Here is a 22,159-nt window from a genome sequence, read left to right as displayed (position 1 = left end):
TACTCCTCCTTCCCGCACACAACGCCTGACAGTAATCCATTAAGCTTTCAATTAAGCAACTCAACATTCCTTTGTTACTAGGTCTAAAGTGACGTTTTGGAATCAGTAACTGAGACTTGAGCTCAGCTGTTCATCTGTTAACTTTAGATTTGAATCTGTGGTGGAAGGAAGTAGTTCTGCACAAAAGAGGGCTTTTAAAGACACTCTGTTGTTATTTTATTTATGTATTTACACACTTGTGCCATCGGACTGTTGTATAAATGCAGTATCACACAAGTAGACATGAGATATGGCTGTATATTGGCACGGCTGTGTTTTGGCTGAAGGCATGAGGCCAAACCAGTTGCTTTTGTACCTTTACACCCCCTACTATAATGACAAGAACTTTCACTTATGCCAAAGGCATGTGATTATGACATCCAAAACATAAATTAGTTTACCAAGTTGTTTTCTATAATATTTATCACGTTTAAATGAGTTTCCGTCTGTTCTTTTATCTTCTCCAGTCATGTCAAAAATTTCAGGATCATGATGGTGGGTAAAACCGAAACTGGAAGGAGCACAGGAAACACCATCCTGGGACAACAAGCGTTTATAGCACACTTATCTCCTAAATATGTGACTGGAAAATGATAACAACATCAGCAGGTGGTAAAGGGGAAAAACATTGTCCTCATGTGTTTCTGACTGGACGTGAGATTTACAGATGAGGAGAAAAACAGTGAAATGGATTCAGCACTTAGAGCTATTAGTTTAGTAGCAGCAGCTGTAGCTTTAATTGCAGCGGGAGTTGTTCTCATAGCAGAAGGAGGTGAAATAGCTATGGCCCTACAAAATGGTACATGAGTTACAATTTGACTCAATTTAATGCCAAACTAACTACTGTACTCTGTACTAAATAGTAAATCCAAATATTTGTCTCATAATCTGATTAAATGAACTGAATCATTAACTGCAAATATTGCAACCATGAATGTGATATGTCAGCTATAAATAAAAACTGAAAAAAATAGCATTGTGTGCTATTTGTGATGTTTGAGTGCTTGACTGACATTTGCTTGGTTTAGAAAATACCATAAAGCTTATGATACAAAGTAAAAAATGTGTGTGACATTTGTTGTATATCATTTGGAAAATTCACAAAGATCTAGCAGATATTCAGCAGATAGTCTGCTAATACTCTGAGACACTTAGTTGACATGCAGGTGTAACGTTACTTATTGTCAACAGAATGTTAAAAATGGACCATCAAAATGAAGTTTTACTTACCATCTTCCTGCGGCCAGGTGAGTGTTTCATTATTTAGACAGCATATGACAGCTTGACACCTTCATTTGATCATAGATAGTTCTCTATAAGGTTTTTGTCAGTTTTAACTCAATAAAGTGGACTGGCAGTGACTGAATAATGCTTATTAGTCAGTTTATTATAGAGTCTGTTTATTAACACATTTTGTAACCGAAATGCATTACAATGATACAGGATCATAAATGTAATCTGAACAAAAGCAAAATGCAATTCATGTTTTAAAGTGCTTCTATTATGCCTTTTCAAATATGACCTTTCATGCAGTGTGTTATGTAGCTGTTTGTGAACATAAACTATATGCAAAGTTGTGAAGCCGACAGTGCATGATAAATAAAGTTATTGTCTATCAAAAAAACAAAAGAACCGGCTCACAATCGCCTGAACAAATCGTCAGGAATTCGAATCTTATTCTGTTACAGCTATATGTCACGAAGTAACACTTTGCATAACGGCCGCCCACGATCTACATCGCAAACAACCTGCCCACACACAAACACAGTAAAACGTGGTTTACGTCATGTCGAGAAGATGCTGTATCCTACGCTGTGAGAGTAAGTTGTTTCATATTCACTTCCAAAAGTTGAATCTACAAAGACTGTATTTTCTAGCGACCGTTCAAAATATGTAGTTGTGCATGTTATGTTGTGTAACAACCCTGCACATGTCTTGCTAACCAGCTAACTCACTCACAACACAGAGGTGTGCCCGGTTCGCTTACATGAGCAAATTACAAACACTTTCCACGGTAGTCTGTGCTAACTTGTCAATCAGCCACTTCAACCGTTTCACTGTCAAACTCCGGCTCGAATTGTTATGGTAAAATCAATTCCATCTTTTCTATGTATTGACAAGTCTCCAGGGCTGTCATTCAGTTATGGCAATGGGTGTATCGTTTTCCGATACGCGCTGTACACGGTAGACCAATCACAAAGGACTGTGCCCTCTGACCATTCACAGCAGTGAGAGCTCACGGAAAGCAGGGGTTTAGAGAGACTGATTTTTCGAGTCGTTTACGAATCATTTAGAAATGAGGTAAAATTAAATCTATTTTTAGAGTAAACTAAACTTTTTTGACCTTGCATACATGAAAACCTGTTTTAGGAGACTCATAATACAATATTAGCAACCTTTAAAATGGCATAATAGGAGCACTTTAATACAAAATTTAAACCAAGCAACAATACAGATTCATTTAAGACATTAGCTGTTCATTTACTTGCTTTTTAAGTTTAGTTTTATATGTAAATTCACTATACTAATCAAAACTTTTATTCTTTATTCATGCAAATACATTTTGCTGTTTATATATTTTGTATTTAAAGTACAGTACAATATTTAAAGTAAACTGTAACATGGGTCTTTACAGAAGAATGTACATTAAATTAAAGATATAATTGTAAAGTTGTAAATCTCACACAACTATAGGATTCCATAGAAGTCATTTATTTCCTTGTACCATGAACACATGAAATAATTTTCAGGAGTTTCCAGTTTGTTTTTAAATTTGCCATAATTTACTTGAAAATATTAAACTAACTATTTTGAGAAAAGTGTAAATATATGCTTTTCACCCTCCATCAATTGGGGAAAAAATAGAATAAAATAAAATAAAATAAAATAAAATAAAATAAAATAAAATAAAATAAAATAAAATAAGGGAATCATCAGATGCCCATTTTACCCAAGTTGATTCTTAGGGTAACACACTTCGGTTAAAATTTCTCAGTGGTAGTGTAAAACAACACCCATGTTTCCTTGTCAAAGGCGAGCAGTTTCAGCGCACGTCCCTTTAAATGCTAATGAGCTTCACTCACCCTGCCCCTCTCTTCTGTGCAGTGATGAGTCGTTCTCTGAGAGACTGTAAACTTTAGCCACATTTAGCTGTGGAACTTGTTAGCTAGCACTTTACTAGGAAAGCTGATTTGCAAAGATTTATACAAAACCCTTATACTCACTTCTTTTGTATGTGAAGCTGGATCACGAATGATTCACGCAAACATAGACACAATGGGAGGTGCATTCCCTTCAAAAATGAAAGTAACCCACTGGGTCTTCAACGGCTCAGATGTCGAGAGTAAATGACAACTATGTTCATTAGGGTGGGTCTAAGGTAAGACAATGTGTCAACAGAGTCAATCAACTATCATGGGAGCGGTCCTGGTTTGTGTGACGTCACAAAGCCAAGAATCAGAGAATGGCTTGATTTAAGAAAGGGGTTATGATTTTTAGAGATTAAAAAAAAAGAACTGTTTTTTTTTTTTTATCATTATAGGGTGGTTGTGTACACACACTGCTAACACACATTTATGTTCAAACAACATGTAAAAGTGAACTTTGCATCTGATGACCCCTTTAAAGAAGACTAAATAAAAAGTTAAAACAGCTTTACATCAGTAGTATTAACAGTGATAAAATAAGACACTTAAATAACATGCTTTTCTATCATTTTTAGAAAAGATTGACAACCCTGACATTTAACATCCAAACCCATTGATTCTGTTTTATACAATAATCTGTATATGAATGGCACTTAAGCAGTATTTATTACTTTCTGAATGTGATGTTGTAGTCATCAGTGTTGTTTGATGCAGCAAAGACATCTGAAGAACTTCTTGTACTGCTGCCAAACCTGGACAAGAATGAGACGAGAGATCAATTTAACCTCTGAAACTCATGAACCAGAATGGAGTTTGTTTAGAATAAATAAATAAGAAAAAGAGGCTTTTAGAGACTAGATTTGCATTTTTAGAAATAAATATTCATGCTTTTCTTTTTTGAACAGTTGGAGTTTGAACAGTCATGGTTAATTTGAACATTCAGTCACAGTAATAAAACGGAAAAGTAACAGTTTAAACAAACTGCCTCTGACATTCCACAGATCACCAAAATAAGAACATGGACCTCAGTGAAAACATCCAGATTATACATGTAAACTGAGTGATGTCTGACCTCATTATTGAGGACACAATAGATCAGGAAGATGAAGGTTCCCTGCTGGGAGTTCAAGATCAGGAAGAGGATCTCCAGCTCCTTCCTGCCATTAGTGAAGAAACCCAGAATCCAGGGGCAACCAAGAACCACAAACTGAGCCAGTGTTTTAAACACCATAATCCTGCAGAGAAACAGACAAAGAAAGAGTTAATGTGTCTTTATTGACTATATGTGGTTTTCTATAGAGTGATTAAATTATAACGTTACTTGGTTTGTTTCATCTGTGAAACTTCAGCATTGAGACTTTTGAGAGTTGAGTTCAGACTGATGAAGATCTTGATGAAGAGAAGTGTGTTTGACTGGAAAGTAAAAGAGTAATTTATCAGCTTGTTTTCCTTTAAATATAAAAAAGTAAAAAAAATGAGAAATGAGAAATGTGTTTACTGCTAGTATGACGCAAACAGGACCCAGAAAACTCCAGATGAAGCCTTTATCTATTTTAATCCAGCAGCTGTTTAGAGAAAAATCAACATAATAACTGAATGAATTTGTCAGAAAAGCATTTCAGGTGTTGGAAATGTCACAAAAGTCCAGAGCTGCTTTATTTTCCTCTAACCAAATTAACTTAAAAACAACAACAACAACTCACCGTTCGCTGCCGTAGCCTTCAGGAACCAGACCGACAGAGACACACACCACAACCAGAGCAATCAGATACCCAATCACACACAGGAATCCACTGCTAAGCACCTCCCTCTTTTTGGAGCTGATCTGTGATAGGTTCTTCACACAGATGAAGAGCATCACAGCTTCAATGAACATCCACACAAAGCCGGAGAGAAAGAGGAAGTGCAGAAGGCCTGAGATCACGGCACACAACACCTGGAGACCATGAGAGACGGTTATGATGATTCTCAGTGAGGCTGTGCTGAGCTGTAGGGCTCCTTCATCATTCTCACCTGCTGAGGCCGTATGATGTTCAGGAACTGCTGCGTGAGCAGAAACAGAAGATGAGCCAACAGAAGACTGATGCAGATGTTGATTCGAGCCACATTATTCACTCTAGAACTCCACTGACAAAGGGCAAAGGTCAACAGGGCCAAACTGAAGAACACCAGCCCCACGATCACACACACCAGATTCAACAGTTCCAGCAGTTGAGAGCTCTGAGAAAAAATGTCAGAGTACATGAGTGCCAAATCTGTGCTGTTCTTCAGTTTCTTTAGCAATGTTCTCGTACCTCTGGTGGGCGGCTGGTTTGCATGATGAGAGCAAATGTCGACAGATGAACACAGGAACACACAGTGTAGCTGCTGTTGGTCTTTAAAACAGAACAACCATCTACAATCCACTCGCTGATATTCCAGTAAACACAGGACAGAGAACTGGTGGGATCAAACTCCTGCAAAAACAAGAATGAACAGGCATAAAATATCAGAACACTGAATATTTGATGTTTTCAGATGTTCGACAAAAACACATTTCAGTCTCTCACTCTGATGTGTCTGAAGGTGAAGTTGACTGGTTTGGTGAGTTTAGTGTTGTTGGTTTTGGGAAGAGTAGCTGAGATCACAGTGGACATCATGGTTTTAACAGTGTCATTTGATGTGTTGAAGAAGTCTGGCTTCAGTAGATTCTCCATCGTGCTGTAGCTCATGAAAGCCACAGCAGCTGATCCTGTGTGACAGAAACAGAAAAAGAAACTTACATTATACTATATGTTACAATAACAACAGCAACCAAAAAAGTAAGTAAAGATGGTTTAGTGGTAATGGTATGATGGATCTTCCAACATTTTTAAAATCAAACTAAAACATTTGACATACTTTCATTGTTGTTCTTGGCGATCCCAATGAGATCGATGTCCACAGAAGAATTTGTTGTGTCAAGTTGTGGGATTTTATTTAAGGTGACATTTGGTCCAACCATGAAGACTTGACCCTCTGATTAAACACAAACTAGCAGTTATGTGCTATTTAGGCTATTTGATTGAGTGTGTGTGTGTATATATATATATATATATATATATATATACACTCACACATACATACACACACCATGCACACACAAATAGCAGATCATGCTGCACACACTCAAAAAAAGTCAGGAGAACTAACTTGTTGTCAATGCTGCCCCGTGACTTTTAATAGTAAAATAGCCTTAATATGGGTTTAAGATGCTCTTTTAGGGGTTATCTGATCCCTGTGTATAGTGCTCAAGTCGAGTAGCACCTTAGGGAATGTGTGCCTCTGTGTTTGGATTCTAACACTCAAGGGCATATTCTGCTTTCACGAGTTATGCTCTCATTGTGATGAGTCACGACATCTAGGCTCTGCTCGCGTATGTTCCTATTCCTGAGGGATGCGGGAGACAGCATTTGTGTCTTGTGGCCTGGTTCTGCCATAGCCATGTCACAGTTCATCTTATCTCACGGCCACTTTGATCTGCTCGATCTCTCTCTAAATGGGTTGTCAGGTGCCTCTCTAATATGCATGTTATTGTTTGTTGAGCCTCACTGAGTGTGAATATATTCAAATACTCTGCCTAGACTGTGCTCTCTCCCATTCTAGGTTTTAAGTAGATGGCCCACTTTCATCATCTGGGCAATCTACAACTGCTGTTTGAGGATAGCTGTGTCCAGCCCTCTAGTGTTATGGCCACTGCTTACATCAGGCTTTGATCTCAGACGAATGATGTGTATGTGTTCACTATTCAGCAAATCATTTATTGATTTCCCTCTTGTGAGCTCCTGGTCAATAATACAGTGCTTCGCTAGCCTACTGTTGGACTGACACGGATTGGGGACCTCCTTACTATAGCCACATGAGGGGTGGTTATATTTCAGCCATTGTTATAGCAGGATGGGCTTACGTGAATACAGCTATCTGAGGTTAGCTGTAGTGGTCCCCTTTCCTAGAGCCTAGCTATCTAAGGATAGCTATGTGCTAGCTCAGTGACTGATCCCCTTCTTAGGGTCTTTACCTTGCGTTCTCCTTGAGCCTTTGCCTAGACAGCGCTATCTGCCCTACTAGGCTTGTAAGTAGGTAGCCTGCTCTCTGTGGTCTGTGAAACTCTGCAGGAAGGTCTGGCCTGGCTGTCTTGTCTAGCTGTGTTTTGTTATTCTGGTCTACAAGCCTGGTCTACAAAGCGAAAGTGAAAACTGTAAAACAGCACACATAAGAAAGTGACTGCATGCTTTCGCAGTCCATTTCACATGTTCCATTTAAATACAGTAAAACTTTTTAGTATCACAATTCAATTCATTTCAACAGCTGGATTACAGAGGGTCGCACTTTTATTTCATCCCTTAATGCTTTAACATTAAGAAATTAGGGTGATATGGTGATATGTGCTGATCAGCTGGCTGAGATCAAGCATATTTGGGGTGTCGAGTGCCTAGAACATACAGGTGTATTGACTCAGCTCATCAGGGAGGCAAGAGAGGGCAGAGGGGAGCTGACAGTAATTTGGTAAGATCTGACCAATGCATTTGGCTCAATACCTTAAACGCTGGTAGAGGTGGCACTGGAGAGATACCATGTACCCCAGAAGGTGAAAGAGCTAATCCTGTACTATTACAACAAGTTCAGCTTAAGAGTCTCTGCTGGCCCATCGCCTTCAGACTGGCACCAATTAGAAATAGGAATCAAGTAGGAATTGCCGTAAATTAGTGTTGAAAAAAAAGGGAAAATGACTGATATGTTTCGCTTTAGGTTGGGAGAAGAGCTAATCCCATCTGTCACAGAGAAATCAGTGAGGAGTGTTGTAAATGTCTTCAGCTGCAGCCTGAGAGACACAGACTCCATCAAGACCACCACAGCTGATCTGGGGAGGTGGCTGAGAACTGTGGACAAGTCTAGGCTTCCAGGGAAATTCAAGGCCTGGGTCTACCAGCATGGAATCCTCCCAAGAATTCTTTGGCCCCTCATCAATGTAGAAGATCAGAGTGAATCAGACAAATTGAAGATCCGATCAGAACATTGTTGAAACCAAAGAGCCAAATTCCACAAAGAGGCCCAAGCTAACCACACCACGTCATAAACCTGTCCATGATATCCTGGCACCAACCAGCCTGAAGTAAGCTTAACCAACCAACTCTTTCAGAGCTTTGAACAACTTGCAACATTAACACAAAAGAACACAATTATTGATAATTCCAACTCAGGAAGAAGATTGTCCATTTTGGGGCAAGAAACCCAAGATTAATGGTCAAAGATACAGCACATCAGGACCATCACATGAGAAAACTTTGTTGGGTGGTGCTCCCCCACCCAAGATAAGAACCAGACTGAGTTCCTTCTAAATTCTTTTGTTCCTCAGAACATGCCCTTAGTTCACAGAATGACAGAGAGACTGTCTTTCTACATAAATATGCACCAAAATTATGCTTAAAAGCACTTATAAATGAACATCAGACCATTGCATAACTCCCTAATATGTATGTAACCCACACATTTGTCTATTATGTTCTAATCACTCATTGTGTATGTCATTTTAATAATTATTGAATAGCTTAATGGTTTACATTTGTGTTTGGTATGTATGAGTTTGAAAATTCATGAACGTTCCACCAAATCGTGTCCAAATTATACTCTGCAAGAGCGGGAAAATTGACTTATAAGATAACGTGCTGATTTATGTTTTGGGAGGAGAAACATAGCAATATCCCGAGTTAAGACAACATCTAATTGGTCAAGACACCATTTTGGGATGTGTCCAAATCTGAGTTTAAAACCAAAGGACACCATAAAATTTTACATTTTAGTAAGGTTTCTTAGCCCTAGCTTTCAGCTATGCTTTTAGCTATTGGTGTTTGCCATCACTTTTGCCGCAGCTTTTTGCATTCTTTGAACGCTTCCTGGCTTGCACGCCAGCCACTCCTCTAAAAAAAAATGAAAACTCCAGTCCTTCAGTTAACATCTTGTAAAGTGAAAAGCTGCATGTTTGCTAGAAACAAATCCATTATTAGGACATTTTAACTTTAAAACATCACTTCTGGTTTAAATAAGCCCAGCTAACAATTTTTGGTTCCCAGAACATTGTTTTTATGGTTTGTTTTTGGTTAACCAGGAAACATTAACATTATCTAACATTAATCTAACATTCCCTTAACATTACTATAGTTAAGAGAATTACTACCCAGATAGCACACATATGTGTGCAATTTTTAATAAATCTTTTATTGAGATTTATTTCCTTATTAGTTGTATTATATATTGTATTATAAGTTCAAATGGTGCCCAACCTTACCTATACCCCACATTACTTTTTACTGGCACCTTTCTATGCACACTGTTTTAAATCCTCATTTCGTTGATAGCTAGTATGTTTAGCATGGCGTCAAACATGACAATTTATGAAATCAATATCATATATTGATTCAAAATAACTATAAAACATTAGCTGTGTTTGAAATAACTTGCTTCTGTGGTTTTAAGCTGTTCATAATATATTATTTAATAAAATTCTTTACTGTGATACAGGCTATGTCAAAAATGTTTGCATCGCAATTGTGTGTTTATTGCTTTCATGTTTCATCAGTCAAAGTGTCTCTATTTGTATGTTATTCAGCTGTAGTGTTACTTGATTGTCCATATAAGGTATTTCCTGGAACGTCATAAATGTAATGAGTCTCACTTGTGAAACAGACATTATGCAAAGTGTTTAATGCTTCATAATGCTCAAGTTGCCTCATTTAGAGTAAAAATAGAAAAAAATAATACTAAAGTAATTTGTAATGCAGTAACTTGAGTAGCTTTTCAGCAAACTGCTTTTTGATTCTTACTTGAGACTTATTATTTTTTAGAACTCGGCTGGAAATGCTGTCTGTGAAGTTGTTTAATTAATCATATCTTGGGAGATTTAATGTCTACTTGCCCTGGAGGCCTGTAACTGAAGGAGACATGGCGGGACTCCAGGGCGGAGACAGTTCGTGACTGTTAGGGAAGCCATGGTGGGTCAGGGAGCTCGGCGGACCATGGTGGAGGAGACAGTTCATGGAGCCATGGCGGAGCAGGGAACTCAGGAGGCCATGGCGTAGGAGACAGTTCAGGAAGCCATGGCAGAGCAGACAGTTCGGGCATATGGCCCCCCAAAAAAAATTTCTTGGGGGAAATTAGGGTATTACAGGCTCGGGAGAGTTCAGGAGGAGCGGCCACTGGAAGGCGCTCTGGAGGAACTGGCACTGGAGGGCTGGACGGGACCAGCGGAGACGTAGAAGACTCAAGAGGAACTGGACGGAACCAGCAGAGACGTAGGAGAGTCAGGAGATAAAGGAAAGAGGATAGGGGCAGTAAACTCCAGGGGGAGCGCCATGTCCATTAACTGGACAAAAAGACTTTGAATCTTCCTTTATTTAAACGGTTCTAATTTCAAAGTTAAAGAAATAAAGGACAAGATTAATCCATTCAATCAGGGGATAGTCACACACTGGAAAATCGCAACGGATTGTCTTGTGGTCCAGCCCCAACTGAAAACACGCACCTAGAGCAGCGTCGTGCCAGCTCAGCTGGTTAGCAAGCTCAAGGAATAGCAACCTCCGACCAGCCTGATGCAAACCCCGAATCTTGTCCTCAGCAGTCACCTTTATTGGTCCGGTCTTCTGTCAAGTTACGTTGTTGGGGAACGCAGGAGATGCAGAGATATAATTAAACAGACTTTAATAAAAGTGAACAGAATAGGAAAACAAAAACTCAGGAGCTAGAAAACACACATAAGAAACTAGTAGACCAGACGAAGGGCAACTGAACAGGAAGGATCTAATATACACAAGATAATTAATAACAGGTGCGGGGCTATTTAACAAATCAAATGGAACAAGAACAGGAAAATGACCAAATAAGGAAAACAGGATCTAAGGCTGGAGGGAAAACATGGAACACAAAGTCCACAATCCTGACACTAAGGCTGTGGGGCTGGAAGTTATAGTTGTTAGAGGATAGTTGTGGCTTTTGTGTGTAACTAAGACCTTGTCCACAAGTACACGGTTACTTTTAGAAACAGAGCTTTTACCCCTTTGTTTAAAAAAAAAATGTCCACATGAAAACGCAAACACATGTTAAGCCCTGTCAAGAGCATGCCAACCCAGCAGGTGGTGATATAACCCTAACTGTAAAGCCATGTTGGCCAATCAAAAACTTGCCTCATGTAAACAAAGGAGATAGTGGTGCACAATCTGATGTCAAACAAAGAAGATAACACTCTGACATCACCAGCTACATGAAAACACTGCAACTGGGCTTTCTGAAAATCTTCACCCTGTCAGGAGTTTCAGAAAGGTTCAGTTTTTAGTGAGCTGATACTGTGTGTGGAGGAATGACAAAACCGCATAGAAAAAGCAGTGGTTTTGAAAATACCTGTGTTCGTGTGGACAGGGCAATAGTGCTTGTGTTTCTCTTTTCTTCAGTGATTCTGTGTTTCCTACTTTCTTATAAAAGCTTAGTACTCTACACAATTAAACAGTTACTGCTGCATTTGTTGCTGTCTGACTCACCCCTGCTCTCTTGATAAAATCACTGACATCATATATAATCTGAGTTTCATCATCAATAATAATGGTCTCCACTTACCAACAGTAGCAAGAGTAAAACTGACATTGTCACTTGTGACTGTCGGCTTCACCAATGTAGAGATGAGTTTTTCACTGGTTTTTAACATGCGGTTTCCATAGGAGGCTAGTTCAGATGGTTTTGTTGATGATAATGACTCTAAAATCTTCTCCGAAGTGTTGAAGGCCACAGTCAAAATGTTTGTCACAGTCTAATTCATTGATCAGATAAATGCAGTTCAACAGAGTTACTGTACATGTAAATGTCAAGAAAGACAGACAACACTGCTATATCAGTTATTATCCAAATTAGATTTGAGGATTTGATGATTTTTCTTGATCAGGCACTTACATTCAAAGGAAGCACTTGAGCTGTAATGTTCTCGATCTGCTCAAGAAGATTTTGAAAACATCCTCCAGAGGTCTGACTCTGAAATCACAATCAAGCTTTATACATTAAATAAAACACACTCTGTGATTTTAATCATGTTTTGCAATATTAATAGCAAACAAATGTAATTTTGTGCATGTGATCATCAACAATAAATAGAAAAGCACATTCATTCAGTCATTGATTTCAAATATCTGCCAGTGCACATCTTATTGCACTGATCTATGGACTGTAATTGTCAGAAGCTGTGAGACCAACTATAATATGTACATTTTAGAAAATCAACTTCAGAAACTCAACTTACTGTGCATTCTTCCTGCAGTGTTATATTTATAACTCCAATGACAGAAAACAGCACAAAGACGATATTAAAACAAAACTGCAACTTATATGTTATTTGTGTAATATTATAAAAGCATAGATAAAAAAAAACAAATGATAAATGTGACCATGAGTATGGAAGCCCTAAGATTTTTTTTCGTATCTCTGATTTTATTTAACAATTTTTTGTCCTTTCCAATTTTTTTCTCTCTCCCTCCCTCTCTCTTAAAAAAATTAAATTAAATTAAATCAAATTAAATTAAATTAAATCAATAAAATAAATAAATAAATAAATAAATAATAATAATAATAATAATAATAATAATAATAAATAAAAATGAAAAATTCACTGTACTTATTATTATTAAGGGCCAAGCACTGAAGGTGTAAAGACACCTATTATATTCCTTACAACTGTTTTCAACATTGATAATAACTCAGCATATTAGAATGATTTCTGAAGGATCATGTGATTGAAATCATGTTTTTTGAAAAAGTTTTTTGTTGAGAGAAAAATCTCGAAAATTCTGGATCTGTGAATGTTTTTTCCACATTGTGGTTCAAGGCTTTCATACATGAGTATGAATGAACACAAATTTGTTTAGAAATTAAAAAAAAAAAAAAAGTGAACATCAGACTAGTCATAATTGTCAGATAAAAAGTCACAATTACCCTTTTAATTACCACTGATTTTTTTATTCAGTGGTGGAAATGGGCTTCCATACATGAGGGTAAGTAAATAAAAAAAAAAAAAAAAAAAACTGAGTGAACTATTGAATCTCATCAACACATTATTGTCACAGTCCAGGCATTTGAATGAAAGCAGTATTAAATGATTAAAACTGTCTGCGGTGGAAAGTTCATGAGGTCAGAGGACAGAGTTACAATTAACCATTTTAAGGCTTGAAAAAAGAAGAAAAAACATTAATGGAAAAAGAAACAATTAATAATTTTTATTATCAAAGATGAGTTTAAGAGATTACATAACTGACTAATTAGAGTTATTCATTTTGTTTAAGAGAGAGAGAGAAAAAAAAAAAAAAAAAAAAAAAAAACCTGAGAATTTAGCCAAAACTGAGCCTGACTTACAAAAATGTTTTAGTGACTGCATGAATTTTGGGGTTTGGGTCCAGTCAAATAAATCAGCATATCAGAATGATTTCTGAAGGATCATGTGACACAAAAGACTGGAGTGATAGATAGATAGATAGATAGATAGATAGATAGATAGATAGATAAATAAAGTGTTGTAAATGACACTTTATATGAACTGTATTCACATTGAAATATTATAGCTGGGCCTTAAATTTAACAAAAGTAATAAAAAATAGAAAAAAACAAAACAAAAAAAAAAACATTAAGGTATCTACATTTATTCACTATATTGTTTTTTGCACATTTCATTCTTTGTAATTGTGAGAAAAATGTTTTTGTTGCTTTTTGAAAAAAAAAAAAAAAAAAAAAAAATGTTGTTAAGAGAAAAATCTAGAAAATTCTGGATCTGTGAATGTTTTTCCAAAAGGCGTCCATACATGAGTATGAATGAACACAAAATAGTTTAGAAATTTTAAGTGGGTCTACAGAAGGATACACTGCAAAATAATTAAATAAATAATTCAATAAATAAAATCATGTTTAATTAAAAGCATAGACAATCTCATTTTAAAAATTACAATGGAAATAAATTGTGCTTTACAGCAATTTACAACTGAAATTACTAAGCAGAAAGTTAAACAACAACAAACGTTTAGTACTGACCCAGGGGCGGATCTACCGGGGTGGCATGGGGTGACAACAGCCACCCTAAGAAAAAGCTCTGCCACCCCAGAATTATCACAGAATAAAATATAAATGTAAGCATTGTTTTATATGCTACTTTTAAAGTAGCAACGGAGAGAGGAGAGAGCTGAATGAATCAACGCGGGAATTTTACACATACAGTACATTTACAGTATACAGTACCAGTACAACAGATTATGGAAATTTGTAAACTATATGTACAGTAAACTGTAGCACATGTTGTACAGCTTCAGACGTGTGACTGTCAAATTTTGATTTGTAACCATTTTTTTAACAGTATGTGTACTGCATTTTTGCAAAACTGAGAAATGACTGCCTAGATATATAGTCTTGTGTCAGATGACCGAGAAACTACTAGTGCAGGGGTGGGCAATTAATTTTCCCAAGGGGTCACATGATAAACTTGGGCGGTTGCAGAGGGCCGGACCAATACACTTAACTCAGTTCTGCCCAATATGATTTATATCTCTTTATAAAAAATAATAAATAAATAAATAAACATTAAATGAAACATTACAATCAAACAATGAAAATGTGGAGCACATACTTATATTACTATTTAATGAAAATTCACAAAAAACAGTTAAAAAAATATAAAAATATGCTTCAAAAACTACTACTTCAAAAAGTATTTCAAAGATTAGCATGAAGCAGTTTCAGCGTTATGGACGTGACATTTGCAGTCAAAACCTGAAACATAAATTCTCATAGGATGTATTCATTACCAATAACTTGTACAATCTATTTATATTTTTCTAAAACCCTAAGAAAAGTATCAGTATGAAAGCAACAATATCTGCCGGATGGAGAAAGGTTGGCAATTCACAAAACATAGGCTATATACCTTTTTTGTTTTCTTCAAAAAATTCGTTTTTTGTTTCTGAGGAAAAAAATCAATGTTACGGACGTGACAGTTCTGAAAGCGGAAATTTATCCGACTACAGAATCCGCATGAAATGCTTTAAAAACGGAGACGCCTTAAGAGAGAAATGCAACCTTCATACAGATTACATAATCAGGGGGTATTTGATTTCGTTTTAAATTTGTTCGTTTAAAAGTAGAAATGTTAAACTTTCTATAGATATATTTCTCATGTTTGTGAGACAGTCATACGATGAGTTTCGGTTTTTGTGACGCGCTTCAGAGACAGACAGAAGAAGTGCGTCCTGTTTGTTCTCATTACCCTACAAAAGCAACGTTTGTTGTTATTATGAGTTTACAGAAATAAAAATTGCTTTCATTATCAGGAAAAATACAAGTGATCGTGTGGACGCTTCTCTGTAAAAACAAATGGTGCTATATAGCACTAAAAGTGGTTCTTTGGCTCGTAATCATAGGGGAACCACTTTTAGTGCTATATAGCACCTATTTTAAAAGGTGCTATATATGGCACCTTTGTCAAATGGTTCTATGTAGAACCATTAGATGTACCATAGCATTTTATTACTTCAACAAAAATGGTGCTCAATAGAAACAATCATAGGGGCTTGTATTACTACAATAGTAGTAAATATATTTACTACAATGGCAAAATGTCTTGAATCACTTTTATGCTTTTCTAAGGTCAAAAGGTCTTATGTGGGAAATATTTCCTTATGGGGGCCTTAGGGGCAAAAAGATCTTCAGGAAATACACTGTATGTTAATGTTGTTTTTAATCCTTTCCCCAACTGAAGAGTTTAAGAGAGAGTTAGAGATCCTTATTCAGAGGCTTAACAGGTTCTTTGTATGGCAGTGGTGCTATATAGCACCTTAACGACCCCAAAGAACCGCTGAAGAACCAGACAGGGGCTTGACCGGTTCTTTATACACTAACGGTGCTATATAGCACCACAATCACACTGAAGAACCGCTGAAGAACCGCTGAAGCACCATTTTTTTTCTGTGTGAATTTAGGTGAATTCCACACTCCGCATAAACAGGTTTATTAAAATAAATCTTGACCAGTCTACATCCGAGACAGATGCAATTATAACTTATAAATTGAAGGCTACTTGACTCTTTTAAAATGACGGACTGATGCTGCTTGTTGATCATTATCAGTTGCTGTCCATCAAGATGTCGCTTTAAAAAAAAAATAATTTAATTTAATTACTAATTTATGAATTAAATAATTAAGGTACAAAATAGGTTAAGTAAAATATGCTGAATATATAATATTTTACAAATATTTAGAAAAATGCTAGCCTATGCGAATATACTGTAGTTTCACATTTTGCATAACAAAGTACATTATTTTTAACATGCAATGATACGAAATTAGACCAAACAAGACGTGTAATGAAGAAAAATATTTAGACAAAAAATAAAAAATAAAATAAAATAATAATAATAATAATAATAATAAAATAATAATAAACAGCAAACTCGCATTTCTTGAAAGCTATATGATCACGAACACATTTGAAATACGGTTACACGAACGGACGTAATTGTTGTTAATAATAATAATAATAATAATAATAATAATAATAATAGCACTTTGAAAATGACTTTTGAAGCAGTGCGGTTGTATTGCGTGCACATATTACACCTTTTTGCGATTGACTTTTAATTCAACAATTACCTCACGCGGCCGGTCAAGGATACTCAGAGGGCCGTACAATGCCCAGGTCTGTACTAGTGTATAATGTAATTATATTTTGCCAAATGTATTATTATTATTATTATTTTCCTGGATTGTATTGTGGTATTTTGGCATATCAAGTTCATATACCATTTCTTTGGTATTTTGAATTTTTTTAGTGTTTTTATCTACTGCAAGTTTACTTTACTCTAGTAAAATTAAAATAATTTTTTTCCCAAATGTCAATTGCTGTATCTGTAATTTAAATTATGTTATGGTTGCGTAAATTAAATTACACAAAAATAATTCCTGAATCCTAATAAGAGTTTTTTGTAATAGTGTTATTGATCTCATGAGTGTTCACTGGCAGGAAAGTCGTCTGTGTATTTGAATTGTGTGTAAGCATTTAAGAACACCTGTGATAACTAGATTGAAAAGTTTGAAAGACAAATGTACGCTGGCTTGCCTTAGACTTGTTTAAAAACATAAATAGTTTGGTCAGATGTTCTAGATGTTTGCTAAAGTGTTGCCAGTTGGTTTCTAGGATGTTCTGGGTTGTTGCTAGAGTATATGGTTAATATTGTGTTGTGGGTGATTACAGACATTCACACCTCCGTTAATAACAGAAAATCAAACATTGTTTTCAAAACTGATCCAGTTTCAGTGCTTTGATATTATTGTATTTCTTTCTAATGTTAGGAAATTCAAACATTTTTGTTGCTCTTAAACTTTCACTGAAACATGATCTATACCATCTAAGTAGCCTATGTAATTTTAATAGAACTGCATGTCTTCTTTAGTGATACAAGCTCAGAAACATTTATAAACTGTGGAAGTTTTTTATTTTGTGTATTGACTTGGTGCCATAATGAATATTGAGTTTTTTTTTTTTTTTCATTTTAAAGAGTACAGATGATTACCTAATGGTAATGCAATATCTGTGAACACAACTGTGTATGTCAGACTATAAATCCCCCAAAACTATGCATGAGAGCTTGCTTTGGTGTTGCCACCCTAAAAATTATTTTCTAGATCCGCCCCTCTACTGACCTGAATATGATATTTCACATAAAAGACACTTACATATAGTCCACAACAGAAAATTAATTTATAAAAATGACCCCGTTCAAACGTTTACATATGTTTGATTAATTAAATAAATAAATAAGTACAGAAAGAAAGAAAGAAAGAAAGAAAGAAAGAATGAATATCTTGAACATCAGACTATATTACCAGCTGTGTTTGTCTTTGGTGTGACTGTTGTAACAGTGCTGCTGATGTTAGTAACAACTGAAAAACAAACAAAAAGACAAAACAAAAAAAAAACAACCAAACAAACAAACAAAAAAAATCCCCAATAACTGATGAATATTAATGCATCAGCAATAACACAAATAATACAAAGAGCTCATGTGAATATAATCACCTGCACAGTATGCTGAATCGCACCAAGTTGTTCTAACCAGCTCATAGACATAATAATTGCCTGGACAGGCTTTGACTTTAATGGGGTAAGACCTGTAAAAGCAGCAGTAACTGTAATCATCACCACAGAGATGTCGAGTGACGACTCCATCCTGTACTGTTGGGTGTCCACCACGAATCCACAGTGCGATATCAGTGCCACAGTGACCACGTGCAACACACGTGTCTGGGATCTGAGCGCTCACATTGTTAATAAAGAGACGATACCAGCCGCTCCAGCTGACTGACCAGTCACAATTACTGCCTAAACCATAATTAGTGGATCTCCATGGATTGTCCAGAACAGTGTAGTTGTAGCAGGGGTCAACAGAGGGATACACTGCAAAATAAATAAATAAATAAATAAAATCATGTCGAATTAAAAACACAGACAATCGCATTTTAAAAATTACAGTGAAAATAAATAGTAATTCAGTTGTAAAGTGCTGTAAAGCACAAAGCAGAAAGTTAAACAACAACAACAAATATTTATGATATAATTATAGTGTTAATAATGTGATTACATTATCACTGCATGTGAACTTACTTCATTTAAGTCAAATAAACAAAGAATATTTCTTGACAAACTAAACACTGCTCTATTTTGTGTATCTGAAACTAATTAAACCTAAAACCACAAATTTAACTCAAATCTTTCTGAGTTCATCACAGCATCAGCAGCTACACAGTTACTGACTTATAAATAAAGCAACATGCAGCATTTTATTAATTATTTTCTCTCACAAGCAGAAAATGTGTCTTTTTTGGCCTGTCGTGTGAGAGGTTAAACTTAAGTGTTACAGGTTTTGCTCTGAGGGTGATTGAGACGATTGTGAAAGTGGCTTCAACACACTCTGCATATGATACAGTTGGGATCATACAAAATGCATGTTATTGTTTATTTAGTACTGTCCTGAATAAGATATTTCACATAAAAGACATTTACATATAGTTCACAACAGAAAATAACAGTTGAATTTATTTATTTTTCAGCATTTTTGTGTATTTGAACCCTTTCAAACAATGACTGTATGATTTTGAGATCCATCTTTTCACACTGAGCACAACTGAGGGACTCATATGCAACTGTTACTGAAGGTTCGAACACTCACTGATGTTTAAGAAGGAAAGATGATGCATTAAGAGCAGGGGGTGGAAACCTTTGAACAAAATGAAGATGTGTAAATTTTTCTTATTTTGCTTAAATGTCATATTTTTCTCATTTAGTACTTCAGAAGCTACAGAAGATACTTACATGTTTCCCAGAAGACAAAATAAGTTAAATTTACCCTGATCTTCAAGTTCATGATGCATCCTGTTTCCTTCTGGAGCATCAGTGAGTGTTTGAATCTTCTGTAATAGTTGCATATGAGTCCCTCAGTTGTCCTCAGTGTGAAAAGATGGATCTCAAAATCATACAGTCATTGTTGGAAAGGGTTCAAATGCACAAAAAATGCTGGAAAATTATAATAATAATATATACATGTAAATTTATACATGTATACAAAAAAATGAATAAATAAAAAAAAATTGAATCTGAACAGCGCTGAATTAATGTCACTATTGTCTAAGCTGCATCTCTGTTGTATAAAGCGTGACTTGACTAGACAAGCACATTTCCTCACACATCTGTTCTATAGTACAGATCTGCACATAAATCAGACCAGAAAATAAGTCAATAGAGACACAGTGTGTTACATTACCAGCTGAGATGGTCGCTGGTGTGACGGCTGTAGAGCTGCTGTTAATGCTGCGAACAACTGAAAGTTTGGATGAACAGTGATTAATGAAAAGAGACACAAATATCATGAATGTGTAGAAAGAGATCATGTGAATATAATCACCTGCACAGTATGCAAAATTGCACGTAGTTGGTCTAACCAGCTCATAGACATAATAATTGTCTGGACAGGCTTTGACTTTAATGGGGTAGGACACAACACCGCAGCAGTAACTATTATAGTTAGCACAGACATCTCGAGTGACGACTCCATCCTGTACTGTTGGGTGTCCACCACGAATCCACAGTGAGAAACTAGTGCCACAGTGACCATATGTAACACACGTGTCTGGGATCAGAGCGCTCACATTGTTAATGAAGAGACGATACCAGCCACTCCAGGTGCCATAATAGTCACACGATCTGCCTGAAGCACGTGTATTATTGGTGGATCTCCATGTATTGTCCAGCACAGTGTAGTTGTAGCAGGGGTCAGCAGAGGTAAACGCTGTAATTAAATTATTTATTTTTTATCATTAGACAAATAACTTGTGTTACAGAGTACAAATGAACATTACTAGCAGCCGTTCTCGTACAGTCTCATTCAAAAAAATAAATTCCCCAGATTTAAATTCTAATTCAGGTTCAAATGAACAGAAGCTCAACACATCAATCTACAGATCTGATCATGTACAGTTAAAACAGCACAATACATTACCAACTGACTCACTGTCACTTATACAGGCCAAGACATCTGATGAAAAAAAAAAAAAAAAAACAGTTAATGAATACAACGTGTAACAGCAGACAACTGACCAAATACAAACATTAAACAGCAGTGTCATACTTTTACTTAAAGGGGAAGTTTTCAAAATATCCAAAAAGACTGAAATTTTTAAAACTGACAATAGAAATGGCATTTCAACTGCATTTATAGAAAATAATGATCAATGATCTTCCATGAAAGAAAGACACTCTTACAAGTTTGGAACATCATGAGTATTGAAGCCTGTTTCCAACACTAAGTAAAACAGTTAACAAAAGGTTATTGCTATAAATCAAGCAACCATCTCAAGTACCCTAGCAACCACATAGTAACACCTGAGTACCCTAGCAACCATTCTGGGTACCCTAACAACAGCCCTAGCAACCATCCTGGGTACCCTCGCAACCACCCCGAATACCCTAGCAACCACATAACAACACCCTAGCAACCACACTGGTTACCCTAGCAACCACATAGCAAGACCTTAGCAACCACCCTAGCAACCATCCTGGGTACCCTAGCAACTGCCCTAGCAACCACAGTGGGTGCCCTAGCAACTACATAGAAAGTGTAGATTTTTGCCACAGCAAGCACCACTAACATTTTTTTTTTCAGATAATTGAAAATTGCAAGTTATAAAGTCAGAATTGTGAGATATAAACTTGCAACTCTGTGAAAATATCAGTCTTTTTTTTCTCCTTAGAACTGGACTTTATAACTCACAATTGTGAGTTTATATCATGCAATTCTGAGAAATGTCAAAAATTGTGAGATACAAACTTGCATTTGGAAAAAAAGTGTCAGAATTGCAAGTTTATATGAAACAATTGTGAAGAAAAATTAGAATTGTGAGTTAAAAAAAAAATCACAATTACCTTTTTTTTTTTTTTCCTTTCAGTGGTGGAAACGGGCTTCCATACATGAGGGTGAGTAAAAAAAAAAAAACAAACAAAAAAAAAACAATTAAATAAAAAAATTGGGTGAACTATTGAATCTCATCAACACATTATTGTCACAGTCCAGGCATTTGAATGAAAGCAGTATTAAATGATTAAGACTGTCTGCGGTGGAAAGTTCATGAGGTAAGAGGACAGAGTTACAATTAACCATTTTAAGACATAGAAAAAGGGGAAAAAACATTAATGAAAAAGAAACAGTTAAGAATTTTTATTATCAAAGACGAGTTTAAGAGATTACATTACTGACTAATTTGAGTTATTCATTTTGTTTAAGAGAAAACAAAAAACTGAGAATTTAGCCAAAACTGACCCTAACTTACACAAATGTGTTAGTGACTGCATGGATTTTGGGGTTTGGGTTCACCCAAACAAATTCAATGATCAAAAA

The 22,159-nt window shown here is 36.0% G+C and overlaps 1 protein-coding gene across 1 annotated transcript in view; it reads right to left on the bottom strand.

Annotated features, from left to right (window-relative positions):
- Nucleotides 1-3,866: 3,866 nt before the first annotated feature.
- The window catches only part of LOC127158905 (adhesion G protein-coupled receptor E3-like), a 22,253-nt gene continuing 3,960 nt past the window's right edge, over nucleotides 3,867-22,159 (bottom strand). The window contains exons 2-14 of the mRNA XM_051101859.1: nucleotides 18,096-18,152; nucleotides 12,481-12,512; nucleotides 12,138-12,215; nucleotides 11,808-11,997; nucleotides 6,066-6,182; nucleotides 5,735-5,916; nucleotides 5,480-5,641; nucleotides 5,199-5,405; nucleotides 4,889-5,121; nucleotides 4,684-4,750; nucleotides 4,507-4,598; nucleotides 4,258-4,420; nucleotides 3,867-3,937 (exon numbers count right to left, since the gene is read on the bottom strand). Coding sequence (XP_050957816.1) covers nucleotides 3,881-3,937; nucleotides 4,258-4,420; nucleotides 4,507-4,598; nucleotides 4,684-4,750; nucleotides 4,889-5,121; nucleotides 5,199-5,405; nucleotides 5,480-5,641; nucleotides 5,735-5,916; nucleotides 6,066-6,182; nucleotides 11,808-11,997; nucleotides 12,138-12,215; nucleotides 12,481-12,512; nucleotides 18,096-18,152 — 1,637 coding nt within the window. The 3' untranslated portion in view covers nucleotides 3,867-3,880. The remainder of the gene's footprint in view (nucleotides 3,938-4,257; nucleotides 4,421-4,506; nucleotides 4,599-4,683; nucleotides 4,751-4,888; nucleotides 5,122-5,198; nucleotides 5,406-5,479; nucleotides 5,642-5,734; nucleotides 5,917-6,065; nucleotides 6,183-11,807; nucleotides 11,998-12,137; nucleotides 12,216-12,480; nucleotides 12,513-18,095; nucleotides 18,153-22,159) is intronic.

Source organism: Labeo rohita, unplaced genomic scaffold (genome assembly GCF_022985175.1).
Source record: "Labeo rohita strain BAU-BD-2019 unplaced genomic scaffold, IGBB_LRoh.1.0 scaffold_178, whole genome shotgun sequence".
Classification (NCBI taxonomy): Eukaryota; Metazoa; Chordata; class Actinopteri; order Cypriniformes; family Cyprinidae; genus Labeo; species Labeo rohita.
Note: the sequence above shows the minus strand (reverse complement) of the source record. Positions and strands in the feature narration are given on the sequence as shown.